Source organism: Tenrec ecaudatus, chromosome 12 (genome assembly GCF_050624435.1).
Source record: "Tenrec ecaudatus isolate mTenEca1 chromosome 12, mTenEca1.hap1, whole genome shotgun sequence".
NCBI classification, from domain to species: Eukaryota; Metazoa; Chordata; class Mammalia; order Afrosoricida; family Tenrecidae; genus Tenrec; species Tenrec ecaudatus.
In genome coordinates this window covers 36540127-36557871 of record NC_134541.1, presented here as the reverse complement: position 1 = coordinate 36557871, position 17745 = coordinate 36540127, and the positions used below count along the sequence as shown (strand labels likewise).

General features: G+C 46.3%; 1 protein-coding gene and 1 pseudogene across 1 annotated transcript in view; both read right to left on the bottom strand.

Annotated features, from left to right (window-relative positions):
• CDS2 (CDP-diacylglycerol synthase 2) overlaps window positions 1–8961 on the bottom strand; it is a 60315-nt gene extending 51354 nt beyond the window's left edge. Inside the window, exon 1 of the mRNA XM_075563971.1 lies at window positions 8681–8961. Coding sequence (XP_075420086.1) covers window positions 8681–8737 — 57 coding nt within the window. The 5' untranslated portion in view covers window positions 8738–8961. The remainder of the gene's footprint in view (window positions 1–8680) is intronic.
• A 2003-nt stretch (window positions 8962–10964) lies between these two features.
• On the bottom strand, window positions 10965–11821 carry LOC142422440 (gamma-aminobutyric acid receptor-associated protein pseudogene; annotated as a pseudogene).
• Window positions 11822–17745: the final 5924 nt, after the last annotated feature.

The window sequence follows — 17745 nt, the reverse complement described above, 5'->3', positions numbered from 1 at the left end:
CTTGTGCACAGACAACGGCAGACATCTGCAATGAGGTGGGGGTGGAGGCTCCACGGCAGGGCCTGAACTGGGTAGGGAGCAGGGATACCGAATAACGGACTGTCACCAGGACAAACGGTCCCAATACTCGAATTGCCCACCAGAAAGCTTTTATTCAGGGCAGCCTCAGGTGCCGCTTGGAGTGAGGTGCCATCTGGTTGCCCTGTACCACACGGGGTGCTCCTTTCAGGGATGCCCGGTGGCCACTCCTGGGATGGGCTTCACGGGATATAAATCATGCTGCCCAACAAGCAGGAAAGCCGGACCTGATCAACTTTTGCTTAAAATATCATTTCTGCCTGCTGCTACCCCCTTTCATAGCATCTCACACCAACTCTCTGAGAATTCAATCTTGTTAATATTTGTTATTTCAAAACACTCATTTAGCTCTTCAGAGGACTTTATAGCCATGTAAGGAAAACAGGTACTTGCTGTGGATTGAATTGTGTCCCCCCAAAATTATGTACTACATATCCTAAACTCTCTGCTCTGGGTGCTAATCCCACTTGGGAAGAGGTAATGTTTGCTATAGTCGTGAGGCAGTACCCCACAGATACGATGCCTGTGTATAGGTAAAGCCTGGAAGAGAACAAATGTGTTCAAAAGGTTCTGGCATTCTGTGCCGATGCATACGCCATGACACTTCCAAAAAGAATTCTGACCTCCTTCACCTCCATTCCAATAGTCTGAAAATGTTACATTTGATCCTATTCGCACTAAAGGGATACGTCTTAATGAAGACTTGTAGTATCCCAGTCATGGGAAATAACCATTGAGACTGTGTTCCGTCTGGGGTAGTTTGTGGCCAACCCTGAGAGCGGTGGAGTTCCTTATAGCTGATCTGAGCCCAGAGAGACCACACAGTGGAAGACCAGTGTGGGGGCAGGCACACCCTTGCTCCAGTCCCGTGGGATCCCCAGGCAGTCAGGTGAACCATGTCACCCAAGCAAGTGGCTCAAGACCCTCAGTTCTCATGCCCACCCTGTGCGAGTCTCAAACACCCTTTAACTCCAAGTCAACAGGCACCAAGGCAGCCTTAACAGCAACCTTTGGACAAGGAAAAGAAATGGAAACTGAAGGCAACAGCAAAGGAAAAGCATAGGCATAGTGCACCTGTGACAGTAACACACGCAGAGGCTTGTATACAAAACAATATGGCCGTTTGCACAAATACATCAGTTGGTGTGTTTTACATTTCTCAAATGACTGCTCAATGTAAAGGATTATTTGGTGGGGAGGGAGAGGAGAAGGCAGTATTCCCTACCGCTCAAGAAGGTGTAGCTCTTAACTATCGTATTTCAGCAGTTCACTCTCAGTGTCCATCAGAAATCATTTTTAATTGTTCACTTCTGTCTTGGAATGTATTATGACCAGATGTTACATAATAAGGGTGCCCTGGTGATTCAGTGGGAAATCACTCAGGTGCTAACTGAAAGGTCAGTAGTTCAAATTCACTAGCTGCTCCACAGGAAAAAGATGTACAGATTACAGCCTTGGAAACTGTGGTGGTTACTTGATTTCATGTCAACTTGATTGATAGAAGTGTAGGGTTGCAGTCTAGCCTGTCAGTCAGGTCACAACCTGATGACAGTGTTCAGTACATTTGTATTCAGAAAGACTTGCTGAAAGAGCTGCTGGCAGACTGTGGCCGGGAAAAGGAGCCATTGACCCTTTGGAATTTTGGACTAGTGGTTTGCTCCTGAAGCTGGAAGAATCTGGAGCCCTGAAGGAACTGTCTCCTCTCTAGGACTGAACGTTAAAGAGAGCCTGTGGGCAGCCCGAAAGGCTGGCTAGCTCTCTATTGCTATGCTGCTACCATGTCCACCTGGATCCACTTGTGGAATGGACATGGGCGAAACACAGCAATAGAGAGAAGGGTTGAGTCGGGCCTCAGGTTGACTGGTCTGAAGTTCATGAACTAGCCCAAAGGGGCTACAGTTGTTGAGAATTTTTGACGGGAACCATGGTCAAAAGGTGAGGTGGCCAATGGGCACCCTGGTGAGGCTAAGCAAGGTGGCCCACACTGAATTGACCAGAACCCAACCAGATGAAAATAAGATTTCTGAGCCTGTGTCAATCAGGTCACAACCTAATGGTACCTCGTTGTGGGCATGGCCTTCTCATAAGGAGGAGCCTGTGATCTCTCTTCCCTCCTCTCCCCTCTCCTTTCTCTCTCTCTCTCTCTCTCTCTCTCGCTCTCGCTCTCGCTCTCTCTCTCTCTGCTTTTACCTTCTTACTGGCAAGCCACTCTGAGATCTGCTAGCCCTGTGATGTGGCCAATGCCATTGGATCCACACAGCTTTGCACGTACCCACCTGTGTTCTTCCTGCATTCTGTACCATTGCATGTGGCTGTGATGTGAGAAGGGGCTTATGGACTCGTGTTGGACTTATGGACTAGCAACCCACAGGGGCAGTTCTACTCTGCTTTATAGGGTCATTATAAGTTAGACTCTACTTGACAGCAAGGCGTTTGTTTGTTTGTTTTTCTTTTTTTTCTGTTTTTGCTGTTATAAAAGGGAAATAATTACATAAACAACTGCAACGCTCCCTCCACAGTTAAAGCTTGACTGTGGTTCTGGGTATTGAAAACTCCAGCAAGAGAAACAACCTGGGAAGACAGATGATAGAAGGCCAAAGCTTTTCTATAAAACTTTCATTAAAACATGAAGAATATCATTAGAGCTGTCCAAACACCTATAATTTGAAGATTTAATCACCTTCCAAGAGTGGAAGGTGAACATTAAAGTTTTTTCCTACAAAAAACATGTTAAGCTGAACAAAATTGTACATTTGAGTCACTGCAGTGTGTGAAGCATATTCATGTACACTCATTGAATCTACAAAAATGTGCTACAAAGCAGGTACGGTTACCCTTTTACCACCTCCATTTTAGAGATGGGCAAACTGAGGCTTATGCAAGGGATATGCTCAAAGTTAAACAGTTGGTTAAGCAGCTCTGAAAGTCCTGCTCTGTCACCTGTCAGCTAAAACGTAAGCTAGCCTTTCTAAAGGCTGGCACTATTTCCTCGGTGCTGTTTCATCTGTCTAGAAAGGAAGTGTGAAACTTGCAAGGCACCAATTTAAAGAGCACTTCAGTTGCGGTACACCAAGATCAATTTCACAGAAGAGTTCATAAAGACGAGCTTCTACAGCTTACTTTGGAGACGAGCATCTAGGTCTTAAAGGCGCATGAGCAGTCATCACTAGGCCAATTATTGGCCTCTCTCCATATGGAGGAAAGAGGAGTGATGAAAGCTGAAAGACATGTGGAAATACTTAGGCCAGTGGGGTAATGGAGCATGCAAACATCAGTCTCCACAACCCAGGGACGAGAAGAACTAGATGGTGCCCGGCTACCACCACCAACTGCTCTGAAAAGGGGTCACATTGCAAGGTCTTGAATAGTGTGGGGGAAATGTGGAAGAAAACTCAAAACCATAAGAGAGACTAGGTTTACTGGTCAGATCAAGGCTACAGAACCCCCAAAATTATGGCCTTCAGTGACCCTTCAGGTGAGGAACTGAATTCCCCTCCAGGTTAGAAAAAGCAACCATTGAAGACCAAAAGGGCAGCATTTACCCAAGGACAAAGTTCCAAAAGTTAGGAAAGGAGGAGTGGAGACAGGAAACACAGGCAAGAAGTGGGATGGATACCTGATGGTACACTGAGGGATTGCGATGGTACACTGAAACAATATAAACTGTATATACACTGTGGACAGTAAACGTGATGCTCTGTTCTGTACTGTACTGTTCTGTACTTCACCTAATTCATAACTACCTTTTCTTGGGGGTGGGGGGGGCGAGTGTTAAGCATTTCAGTATTTAAGCAAAGCAGAAACATCTACAGCCTTCCCTCTAACCTCCAAAGCAAAGTCTCCTGAAATAGGAACTCAGTCATACAGGCTCATTCTTTTCTCTCCTAATCTCCATCAGAAAAACATGATTGGACAGGCTCATTCCCAAGGGTGAAATTCCAAATTTCTCAGTCTGGCAACTAGACTGCTTTAGGACTCTAAAATTATAAGCACTGTTCTCAAAGGAAAACATTTCCTTTATTAGCAACTGGATTGGAGAATTCCATTCTCAGATGCTAAATATAACAATTTCTGACTTTTATAATAAACACATTCTCCAGATGATTTTGAAACCAACGATTGTTTGCTTATTTACCACGCAAGCTTGCCATAGCATTTAAGTAACTGTAACATTTTAATGAATCTGTCATATTTTTTCCAGTTCTTTTACAGAATTGACCTGAAAAGATTGTTCTGAATTTTTCTGCTATGAGATTAGAAAGTTCCTATCCCACAACTCATTTCTCCAGAAAGATAGCCTTATTTTATTATTTCTAACTTCCTTGTCTACAAAAACTCTAAAACAAAAATACCCACTGCTGGAGAGGTCCCACTGATAACAACCCTGTAGGACAGAGTAGAACTGCCTTATAGGGTTTTTCAAGAATGAGATTTTTTTTTTTAATACTTTTACTTGGGGCTCTTACATCTCTTATCACAATCCATACACTCCACCAATGTGACAAGCAAGAATGTCATTTTTAACTTGCATAATGTGCTAGGTAGACACACACACACACACACACACACAGGGTTAGGTAGAAGTTTACAAAGCAAACCAGTTTCCCATTCACAATTTATACACATTTTATTTCCTGACATTAGTTACAATGTTCTCACTATAACAGCACTCTTCCTACTTCTACGCTGGGCCCTGAGTTTTCATTCGGCAGCTTCAATGCCTTTTCCTGCCTGCTAAACTTTGCTTTTGGACAAATGCTGCCCTTCAGTCCCATATAGTTGAGTGTTCTGTCATGCATGTACCTCAGAGGTATTAATGTTCCCTTTCTACGCCTACCTATTGTTTGGCTGTATAGTGGTCTTTGGGGAGTAGGTTTCAAAAGAGTCTAATGGCCACAGTCTCGGATTGGGAGTGGGGGCAGGATGTGTGTACAACCAGTCTCTACTGGACCAGAATGTGTGGCCTTTTTTATGAATTTGAATTTTGGTCGATATTTTTCTCTCATTCTGTCTGGGACCTTCGATTGTGAACCTGACCAGAGCGGTCAGCAGGGGCAGGTGGCCCAGATGAAACCTTGGGTCATGTGGTCCATTGGTGCTTTGGGCCGTTGCCTTGATTCTTGGGCATTCTTCACGTTTCTTTGCTCTAGATGGGGCAGACCAGTAGCTGCCTCTTAGATGGCCGCTCAAAAGTTTTAAAGACTCTCGTTGCTGCTCTCCAAAGTGGAACAGAGAACATTATCTTTATGGACTGTCCTACCAACTGACCTATAAATCCCGAGACTATATATAGTCTCTTCCACCCAGTAACTCAGTCCACAAGCTTGTTTGGCTGTGGCTAAAAAAGTTTTCCTGACTTTGCTCCTGTGCGCTCGGTTAGATACAGGGATATAGCTACAGCACCTTCAAAGGTAGATGTAGAAACCTGCCACTGACCGACCTCCATGTGTGTGGCTGTATTTCTATACTCCGTGCCACACTTGTTGGGCTCACATACAGATGTATCCACTCAGATGATTATGTTGTTGCAGGTTGTGTACGTAACTGCATTTACCACTGTTGCCACGGACTTTATTGGCACACCTCTCAATGTCTTCTTTTGTCTTGTCTGACTTGATTTCCCCCTTTCTGTGGACGGTCTTTCCCTTCACCAACGTTAGCGTGTGTCTCTCCGGTGCCCGAAATCTTCCCGAAGTAGACGGCCCCGTCATTCTGGTGTGGGGCAGCTGGTGGGCTCCATGGACAGCCTACCTTTCAGTGAGCAGCCAAGGGCTTTCAGCATCGTCCCACCAGGGCGCCTTCTAGCACAAAACGCTGGTAACACCAGAAGTATCAGGCAGATGTTTTCCAAACCACGCAGCAGAATAATGCATCCGGATTTTTATTTTAATGCTATTAAATACATGTATCAAAGGAAACTGATGAATACTGCACCTCGAAGCTCTCAAACTGTGTTCTCATGAAAAATGAATCCTGATCATTTAGAAACGCGGAGTGACAGGGAGGCGGCAGACTACAGAGCTCCAGGCTAGTGGACTATATCGGGTATCCAACAAAATACAGTGCTTTGGGGTTTCAAGGAAACAGCATTCAACTTGTGGCCCCCACCCCCCCAGGCATTCTATAGTGGAGGTCAGGGCTGAGGACAATACGGCCATGGGCAGCATCCAAAAACCAAACCAAACTCACAGTCAATTCTGACTCACAGCACCCCTATAAGGCAGGGTAGGACGCCCCTGTGTGTTTCAGACGGCAATTCCTTAATGGGAGTAAGAAGCCCCATCTTTCTCCCAAGGAAACATGCTAGTTTCTCCCGAGGAAGCATGGTGGTTTTGAACTGTGGATCTTGCAGATTGCAAGCCAAGACACATCCACTATAGTACCACGGCTCCCTGTAAGCAGCAGAAAGCCAGCAAAATCATTAAGACCAGCTAAGAGTACACACTTCACCAAGGAGAAGCGGTTCCAGTCATCACATTAGGGGCCAGTTAATTAAATGTCCAACCAGTATGACCCTCAAATGATATTACAAATATCCAAATGAGCGTGGGCAGAATAAAGGTTCCCTACCCTTGTGCAGTTGGAACAGCTAAGGTACCAGGGGAACTCCTCCCATCGTCTGTACCTAAAACATGGGGTGAGGACGTACGTAACAATCAACTGGCAATTATCGCTGCAGAGGGAGCCAATGAGGGGCTCCTGGTTTTCCTTTCAACCACTGTTTGCAGTTAGGAAGGCATTCTGGTCATGCGCTGGGTTAAGCGTTGGGATGGCAACTGCTGTTCACACCCACCAGCAGGTGCAGGGCGAGAGATGAGCTATCTGCTCCTGCAAGGACTACAGTCTCGGAAACTTCAAGGAACAGCTCTACTCTGTCTTCTGAGGTTGCTATCAGTCAGAATGGACTTGATGGCAGCGAAGTCATATGCAGTTATGACATCCTTGAGAGGTGCAAACAGTGTACCCTCAGCTACATCGGCTTCCGTGAAGACAAAAGCCAAGAAACCCTACGGAGGAGCGGTTCCACTCCGAAACACACGACTTGGAATTGACTCCGCACAACACAGCGTGAAGTTTGGGGCTCTGGTGGGACACCTTCTTGGCCGTAAAATTCCATCGCCATCAAGCACAATCTCTCCCAGCACCGGAAGATGAACTACAGGGCCCAACTTGTCCCTGCAGGTAACTCCTAAATCTCCCTCCCTCATCTAAGATTGTCTAAATTCTAAATTTCTACCATCTGAAAAGGTTAACGATGTATGCGGCCCTCCTTGGATAGCCAACGGTCAATTCCCACCACTAAACGTTACAACCCCATCGTATTTCACCCCAAACAAGTCCAACTAGGTTTACTCTCACAAGCATTTCCTTACCCTTGTCAACAAGGCTCTAACTGCTCTCTCACATCCTGTTGCCAAATCCTGTACTTCCTTCCTTCCTTCCTTCCTTTGGGTATCTCAAGTGCCTCAAAACCAAAAGCCTCATGCTCCAAGAGTGGGTGCCAAAGGGGGGGCTGTGAGGCCGATTTTCCAATTACCCAAGTAATTCAGATCAGTAAGAGAGATCTAATGTTTAAAGCAATGAGCAGGCTAAATTAATCATCCGCAAGTCTCTTTTTGGCAACCCTCGAGTTCAACTATATCTCCATTCTGATCTAGATTTCCTCCGAAGCAGTCTACACATCACTGCCAGTCTACATTCACTATCCAAGGACTCCGGCTCCGGACCACCAATCACTGGAAAAGCACAAACATGAGGCCTATCAGAAAGTCCATGGAAGAATTCCATGATCCTTTCCTCCCATTTTTCTATGAACGTTTCGACGGCCCCACGTCCTTCCACGAAGTTCCAACGCGACATTCAGTGTCTCCCCCACCGCACCCCTCAATAGACAAACATGCTCCACCTTCTTCAGCTCCCCCACATTAAACCTTTCATTTCAACCAATGAAGTTTACTGTCCCCCCTCGTCCCCTTGCCAAGATGGCCTCCTGATTGCCCTCTCCTTCTCCCCCACCAATGCCCACACTGGAGCAGGCAAGTAGCCCATCCTTTTGGAATGGACCTTTCCAACACCTGCTGGCTAAAGAGCTGGTCTTCCGTTTGATCAGATCTGGTTACCCAAAGCTAACGGGTCTCTTTCAAGACGGGATTTAAATCTTCTGGGAGCTATGGCCTTGTTTTTGTCCCTCTTCCCAAAACACAGTAACACGTTTTAAAGGGGAGTGGAGCGACCCAGTCGCGCGCAAAAGACCCGCCTCCTACGGAAGGCTTGGCGGGGTCGCGGCATCTTCACGCCCAAAGAAGGCTTCGGAGAAGTGGGGAGTCAGGGGACTTCCACCACTGGCCATGCGCAATCCCCAGCGCTCCCTCCTTGCGCCCGGCCAATACCACTCCGCAGCCGAACCCCAGAGGCCAGATCCGGGGGTCCTGGTGCCGCGATCTGCTGGCCCTGACGCGCGCTCGGAGGGGGCCCACCGGAGGACCCTCCGCGCTGCCCAGGCCCCGTGCCGCCACCGGTCACGACAAAGGGTCAGCGGGTGAGACGATCCCGCTGCGCGCGCCCCGGCTCCGAGCCGCGCCCACCCCGACGCCGTCCCTACCTTGTCCTCGGGCGGAGCGTCCGGCTCGCGGGCCGCCCTCTGTCTCAGCTCGGTCATGCTGGAGACCCCGGCCGACGTCGCCCCGGGCGAGCCGCGCAGCCGCCGGAGCCCGCAGCTCAGCTACGCACGGCTGAGTGCAGGCAGCTCGGCGCGGCAGATCGCGCGGACTCCGCTCGGCCGGCTCCGCCCAGCCCAGTCCCAGCGGCGTGCGACTCCCCAGCGGCTGCAGGCCACGGTCGCCCGGCCGCCAGTCCGGAGCCCGGCCACGCCCAGCGCCGCCGCTGTCACCGCCCTTTCACCCGGCAGGGCGCGTGCGGTCTCCCCAGCGCCCGTCCGTTCGCTCGCTCCGCCTCCCCGGAGCAGCACCCTGGAGCGAGCGCGCAAGCGCACCGTCGCCATCCCGGTCCCGGAGATCCACCAATGGCGCGAATCTGAGCGGGAGGCGGGGCGGCGGGGGGCGGGGGCGGAGCAGAGAAGCGCGCATTGGACAGCAGAGTGAGGGGGCGGGGCAGAGCGGTGCCTCCGAGGACAGCTAACCAATGGGAGTTTGGGCCTGGCTGGTTAGGCGGGGACTGGCGCCCGGCGTCCGGCGTCCAGGCCTTAACGGGTTTCTGTGGGAGAGTAAACCTCGCGGAGGCTCCACCCTTGAGGGTGCTTGTTGCCCTGGGCTTGCTTCTTATCAAATGAGCAGATCCCACTGTAACTCTTACTTTTTTTGTGTCTCCATACTCTGATGGTCCACAGCTATTGCATATCTTGAGTCCGTGGTGTCAACATGAGTCGAAATGAACTTGAAGGCACTGGTTTGTGTGTTTAATGTTAAATATCCCATCACTGAACAGGTCGGTGCTTTACCTTGGTGGATTTCTATTCCTAGACACTCTATATTTAGGATTTCTTTTTTTTTTTTTAGAAGACCCTCAAGTTTATTTTGTTCTTGACAAATGGTGACGACCCCACCATTCCTCCCTCCAGCCTCAGAGGGACAACCGCGGGAGACAGCACACCGAAGCTCAGCCTTCCTTGCTAGACCACAGGTTCCTGAGACCACTGTACCAGTAGTTCTGCATGGCCGGTACAAGTTGGTAGAGCTGGCTGACCGTGGTGGCGATGGCAATCTGCAGCATGCTGGAGGCATCAGCAGTCGGGCGAACAGTCAGGTCGCTGCAGTTCACCGTGATCTCCTTGCGGTCCACCCCAACAAGGCGCTCCGCCACTGGGAAGAGGATCCTGCGCGCGATGTCGGCCTCCAGGCAGTGCTGGAAAAGCACCGCCAGGGAGAACTCAAGCTTTTGGCTTCTTAATGGAGCCGTGTATTTAGGATTTGTGATGGGAGCAGTCTCATCTTCCTCCCCTGGAGTAACTGACAACCGCTGACTGTGGTCATCTGTCCTACGCTTACCTCACAGAGCCACAAGGGCTCCTTGGCCACTCTATAATTAAAACCAACTCGCTGTCATTGAGTCATGCCGACTGGCAGTGACCATGTAGGACAGGGTTTCAGAGACAAAAACTCTTGGCAGGAGTAGAAAGCTTCAACTTTCTCCCACGGAGAGGCTGGTGGTTTCAAACTGCTGACTGCTGCTAGCAGCCCAAGCCGTACCCCACCATGGGGTTTCCAAGGCTGTGATCTGTGGAAGCAGACTGACACATTTTCCTGCTGCTGAGTGACTGTGTGTTCGAACTGCCCACCTTCTGCTAATCTAACCATTGCCCCTCCAGGGATCCTGCCAATAAACTAAACAGGTTTCATGTGTTCCTTGTCTTTCATATTGCTTTACTGGTTCTTAGTTTGACAAGGGTCTTCGGCTAAATCTCATTATTCGTTTAATGACATAACATACAAAACTAGATTTGAGAAGAGGCTATGCAGAACTGTTAAACTTTTTAAAGATTAAAAAACAACCAAAGCAAATACACGCACGCACGCACACACACACACACACTCACTGCAATCCTATCAGTCACAAAACTAGACTTTCCATGTAACTTTAAATTAGTCTCCTATCAAACAAAAGCTTTGGCTTTTCAAATCAATTTTCTCTATGGGGAAACAGGCGGCTTTAGTACAAAGATTCCCCTATTTCCCAAACACAGTTGTAACAGTTTCTCAAGTCTGCTTGTTCATGAGAATCACATCTTTAAGGGGTAGAAAGATGCAGATCCACATGGTGACATTGTTGGGGGGGGGCACCAAAGCAATTGTATATTAAATGGCTCTGCAAAGTTTCAGCTGAAATTTACTGTTTTGTTTTTTTTTTTCAGTTCAGCTGGGTGGTTTCCTCTTTATTGATGTGCCTATCTCCCCCATACAATTTTAGTCCCTTCCATCTATCCCCCAAAGAGAAGGCAATGAAAGGCAATGTTGGGGTTCTGGGCCCCTTGGGTAGTTAGAAAGGGTACAGAAACCGAAAACAATCACTGGATGTAAGACTGACAACCAAGAAGTCTGAAGTGGAGTGGGAGAGATGGCAGAGAAAGGCGCAGAGGAAGAAAGAAAAAGAGAGCTACTAGGGGCCATTTCCACCATTACTGCTCCTGCTAGGAAAGGCTGGGGAGAAAGCCGCAGACATTAAGTAGTGCAGGTCCTGAAGAAGGGAGGTGGTATTTGAGCCTGAAGGAGGGACGGGTCAAGAAAGGGGGGCCACCTTTCTCTTTGCAGAATGGAACACCCCAGCTCCAGGGCAGCAGCTTCACAGACCGTAGACACTTTCGTCACTGTAGGCAATGTATAGAAAGAAGTCTTCTTCGTTGTGCTCCTGGTATAGCTGACCCATTGTGGCACTGGTGGGCGGAATGACATTGTTGACAAAGAAAAACAAGGCATCTTCAGCTCGGAGATGAATTCGCTTCCGGATCAAGAAGTAGAATTGACCAAGTGTGAGATCAGACGGTACCAGGTATTTCTTTTTGTCCAGATCACCTATCCGAGCTTTGGGCACCTTTTCTACTATCACCGGGACCCGGTCCGGGTATTTTTTTCGGATCTTCTCGCCCTCAGAGCGGCGCTTCTCGAACGGGTGCTCCTCTTTATACACGAACTTCATCCTCCCGGGAACCGGGCTGGACCGGGTGGGGCTGAGGGAACCCGGGGGGGCCGGGGCAGAGGGCGGCGGCGACGGAGGCGACTCGCAGGCGGATTCCGCGCGAAATTTACTGTTTTATATAGAAATATCCCTGTAGTTAGTTACAATAACAAAAAATGTTTATCATAAGCCAGTATACATGTATCAATATCCCTACAAGGCTAAAACTGTATGCTACATTAATGTTTAGACCTAATACACTCTGGTCAGAATTGTGATAACCCAATTGCAAAGTTGCTTATGTCACACAAACACACACACTGCACTGTAAGCATGTGTTATATGTTCATTATCATTGGTGCTTCTTATATAGCTTTTGATTTTGTCTGGTTTTCTGGTGTTTTATTTGCAATATTGTTAATATTTGATAATCTAGATAGGTAACTTTTTTGAGAAGGAAGAGAGGGAAAAAAGGTTTCTCAGTTACTAGTAATGTAGCTGCTCATGTTGTAATTAAAGTTAGAAAGATTTTACAATGCTGCTGCTAGTATTCATATAATAAAGGAGCTCTTGGTGATGCTGTAGATTATGCATTGAAGTGCTAACTTTAAAGTTCAAACTCACTGACTGCTCCTAGGGAGACAGATGAGGCTGTTGGCTCCTGTAAAGATTTAGACTCTGAAACCCTATGTATAGGGTTACTATATACACCTAAAATATGCTATGTGAACATTTAAAAGAGTAAGGAATGTAAACTTGTGATTTTCACATTGGGCCCAGCCGCCTACCTTATAGGGAACCCTGATTTCAAGGGCCATTTTAAAAACTGTTTCCCAGAACTCAACAAAAAAAATTAGTTATTGGTTCTGCTGAACCGGTACAAACCAGCTGAATCCACCACTGCATGTAACCAAGTGCCTATACTGCATATACTAGAAGTATCTGGGAAACTTTTCAAATATCTCCCAGGCCAACTAAGTGAGCATATCTGCGCAGCCAGATGAAGTTTGAGGATCGCTCTGATATATTATTATTGGATTATTATTGTAACAACTTGCTTTTGCTAGAATCTGTATAAAATAATTTATAGCTATTTTATCCCAACATTTGTTAACCTTTTCTGATCAACAAAACATACTTATTGAGGAAAGTGTGGGGAATGCAAAAAATGTAATCAAAATATAAATCATTTATGGCACCATTGATGGAGGGAGTGAAAGAGTTAGCCTGCTGATAATAAATAAAAAATATTAGAAATATAACATAATTTAAGGTTTAGTTGTTGGACATCCAAGATGTAACAACAAGATTCCTTTTAAGCGTAATTTGTACAGATATTTTAACTAAAGGAAGCAATCAGATAAGCCAGGTCGTTAAGATAAGGAGCCAGGCATAAAACATCCCCCATTTAGATAAATAATGGGGTATAAGGCTTCAGTGCATGGTGTCTCTGATAACCCCTGGAGAAATGTAGGTATAGATCATTATTTCCTGTGATCATTGCTGTTGAAGGCCATTAAGACTCAGCCTTGAAATAGCTGAGAAGTCTCATGACCTATGTGTCAGTGTTTGCTGATTTCTTCTGCGACTTAACATTTTAAACAGACTTAAGGACAAGAACAAGGACGTATGCAAGGTCTGGGAAAATAGGTTGTTTAATTTTCTCAAGGATGCCTGGCTTGGCAGAAGATAGAGTTGCTATGTGTATCAAATGTGCTTGCTTAACAATGAGATAATAAACCCCGGGTTGTTTCTGCATGAATAAAAGGAGAATGTGGAATAAACTCGGGGCTTCAGTATTCACTGTTGCCCTCCCAATACTTTCTGTTTCTCTTTTTTCTTTAATCCTCACCACCCCCTTTCAGGACTGTTCAACTCCTCAGCAGGTTCCAACAAGGTGGCGCCCAAACAGGGACCTGGAAACGGTAGAAAAATGAAGGACGCCACGGATTACAAAGGTGTACATGAAGAGATTGCGGTGAGTAGCTATTGGGAGAAAAATGGGGCAAGGAAATAGCAGACAGATATTTGTAAATATGCTTCAAAAGATGTTAAAATCTAGAGGAACAAAAGTAAGCTACCAAAGAGTAGAGAAGTTTTTAGATTTTGTGGTTAAGGTATGTCCTTGGTTCCCTGAGGATGGGACTGTAAATATTGAAACTTGGCAAAAAGTAGGGCAACGAATAAAAGATCACGGGCAATGAATGTACAGATGTGCTTTTCACAATTGATGTATGTATGGATTGTGATAAGAGTTGTATGAGCCCCTAATAAAACTTTTTTTAATAAACAAAAAGATCACTGTACTGCTAATGGACCTGGTAAAGTTCCCATAGACATGTTTAGCTTGTGGAATTTAGTTATGGATAGCCTGGACCCTAGGCACAACCCATTTGCATGTTCAAACAAAAGTGAAAGTAAAGTTCCTTCTGCGCCTCCTCCTCTTCCTCCTTTCAGCTGACACCGTTGAAAAGTAAACTTGAGGGCTTTGAAAGCAAGGACGAGGAACTCCTTGGTCCTGGAGATGCGAAGCAGTTAGAGGATGAGGAGGCACATTACGATGAGGACTTAGGAATTTTTGCTGCCTCCGAGGCGCTTCAACCTGAGAGTCACACCCAGTGCAAAAGACACAGGAGTCCTGCCCGGATGAAAAAAGGTTATAGGCTGGGAGAAAGCTTATGCATCCTTAGCAGCAAACGTGAGGGAGATGCAACTCAATTTAATAGAAAAGCACTCTCCAATAGATTCCCAGGAATTGGGTGCCAAAACTTACTGGGGCCCGGGTATTTCAGAAGCCACAAGGTGCACTCAGTGAAAAGAATCCTTTTCTAGAAGACTTGCCAGTTGTAGCACCAGTTGCGACTAGGGCTGAAAGGAAAGGATCCATGCTTAGTGCTGCCGTACATGCTGCAGCAGAATGAGGAGGGGATACAGGGGAGTTCAGTACACTGTTCCCTGTGATTGAGCGACAGGATACTCAGGGTAATCTCATTAGAGATCATACTCCTATTCCTTTTAAACAGCCAAAGGAACTCAAGGTTGTCTGTGTCCAATATGGCCCGACTGCCCCTTTTACTCAATTTTTATTAGATACACTTTCTGTCGTGGTGCTTGCCCCGGCAGATTGGAAGCAGTTGGCCAGAACTTGCACGTCAGGTGGAGATTACTTATTGTGGAAATCGGAATTTCATGAGAGTTGTCAAAATACAGCAGATATTAACCAAGCTCAGCAGATTCCCATCACTTTTAACATGATAGCAGGGGGGAGGACCATTTAAGGACCTAGCACAGCAGTTAAACTATAATCCAGCTGTTCATGCCCAAACTAGTGCATCAGTGCAGCGGGCTTGGAAAATATTGTCCACCACAGGCAAGCAAACACAGGACATTTCTAAGACTAGACAGGCACCTGATGAGTTGTACCAGGATTTTGTAGCTAGATTGCTCCAGACAGCGGGAAGACTCCTTGGAGATAATGATGCTAGCAAGTTATTAATTAAACAACTGGCTTTTAAAATGCAAACACTGCCTGCCAAGTTGTGCTGAGACCTGTTAGGAAAATGGAGGTTATTACAGGACTTCAGAAGGGTTAATGATACTATGGAGCTTATGGGAGCCCTACAGCCTGGGCTTCCTTCTCCCTCTGCTATTCCAGCCAATACATATAAAATCGTCTTAGAATTAAAAGATTGTTTTTACACTATCACGTTGGATCCAAATGATTGCAAAAAATTTGCCTTTAGTGTTCCCTCCACCAACTTTAAAGAACCTATAAAGAGGTATCATAGGCTTGTTTTACCTCAAGGAATGGCCCTGACCCTATATTAATATGGGGGCGAGGGCATGTTTGTGTTTTTCTGCAGGATGCTGATGGAGCGCGATGGCTGCCTGAATGGTTGGTGCAGTTTGCCTCAGAGTGCTTCTGGGGACATTGCGCACTGAGCAATACTGGGTGTACGTTCCTGATCCACCACTCTTAGATCCTGCTGTCTGAAAAAGTCTGGAAATCACGGTGTGGGTGGTGGGGGTTAATGACTCACATCTTCCCTGTACAAAATGAAGGAAATGTAATCTCACCCAGTCCTCAGTCTTTTTCCCCTTGTCAACTAGAAACTCGAAAGAATAATAAAACCATATTGTGGAGATCGTGTCTCATGGACAAGCCCATCTGGTATAACATCACAAAAGAGAGATATATAATCGATTGATCCAGCAACCAGGACAATACTTTAAAAAATACTGCCAAATGGGAAAAGGGGCTGTCTGAAGGACTTTGTTGGTCAGACTCGGGTTTTCCACAAACTCAATGGTGGAAAATAGGCACTGCTTTGGGGGACATGAAGCTTATGGGTCCTTCCTCCAGACCGCAAGGAAACTTGTTTTACTTGGACCCCTGAAAGTATTGTCATCGCCATTTTGTATTAGCCTTCTTTTGTTATGCTGCTAGTGAGCATTACTGGACCTTGGTATTCAGAAAGAGGGTTACAGGTATTAGAAGAGATTGATAAGGCAATTAGCCAGATGTAAGCACTTTGTAGGTTTGCTTATAGCAAGTATTTTAGCTATATTAAGTTTAGTTGCTACTGCTTCTACTGCAGCAATTGCACTTTCATAAATCATACAAACTGCCCACTTTGTTAATGAATTATTCAAAACTGTGACTAATGTGTTGGGTACTCAAGAAGATATAGACAGGAAGTTAGAACAAAAAGTAGATGCTCTTTATGACATGGTCATGTATTTAGGAGAGGAGGTGCAGGGGCTTAAGGCCAGATCTCATCTACAGTGCCGTGCGGAATGTTCATGGATTTCTGTCACACCCAAGCAGTACAACAGCAGTCAGCCTGGCTGGATTAAAGTGAAGAATCACCTTCAAGGTATTTGGCACAGTGCTAATGAGTCTTTAGATTTATTACAACTCCATCAAGAAATATTAGCCATACAAGATGCTAAGTCTCTTGATGTTGATGCCGCTAAGCTTGCTGAGGATTGGTCCCAGCATTTTCTAGATTCGTTAGGAAGTCTCGGAGGCCCACCTCACATGCTGATGTCTCTAGCCACAGCGGGAGTGTGTGTATTGTTGATTTTATGCATACTCCCTATAATACTGCGCGAGGTAATGGTTGAATTTATGGCCTTAAGAACAAAGTTACACGAAGTACACCTGTGTACTTTGCCCCCTCCCCAAAAGGCAGAGGCTGGTTAGTCAGAGACAGGTAAGATCGAGTCTAAGTCTCCCAACCTAAGACAGGTCATAGTTGCCTGGAGGACTGTGACTGTTGATGGGTAAGGGAGATTTCAGGATTTGACAACCTAAGACAGCCACAATCATCTGCCGACATTTTGAGTAAAGACGTCATTAGTAAATAAAACAGGGGGAGATGTTGAAGGCCATGAAGACGCAGCCTTGAAACCGCTGAGAAGTCTTATGAGCTATGTGTCAGTGTTTGCTGATTTCTTCTGCGACTTAACGTTTTGAACAGGCTATTAAGAACAAGAACAAGGATGTATGCAAAGTCTGGGAAAATAGGTTGTTTAATTTTCGCAAGGATGCCTGGCTTGGCAGAAGATAGAGTTGCTATGTGTATCAAATGTGCTTGCTTAACAATGAGATAATTAACCCCGGGTTGTTTCTGCATGGATGAAAGGAGAATGTGGATTAAACTCGGGGCTTCAGTATTCACTGTTGCCCTCCCAATACTTTCTGTCTCTCTTTTTTTCCTTAATCCTCACTCCTCCTTTCAGGACTGTTCGACTCGTCGGCAGGCTCCAACACATTGCCAAACCTGATTCCCACCCCACCCCACCCAATTTGGTCATATACCAAAAGCAAACAAACTCACTTGCCATTCAGTTGATTCCAACTCATAGTGATCATAAAGGTCAGGGTAGAATTACCCTTGTCAGTTTCCAAGACTAATAAGTCTTTCTGGGAGCAGAAAGCCTCGCCTTTCCCCCTCTGAGAGACTGGCAGTTTTGAGCTGCTAAACTTGCGTTTAACAGTCTAACTCATCACCGCTCTACAGCCGTGGCTCCCTT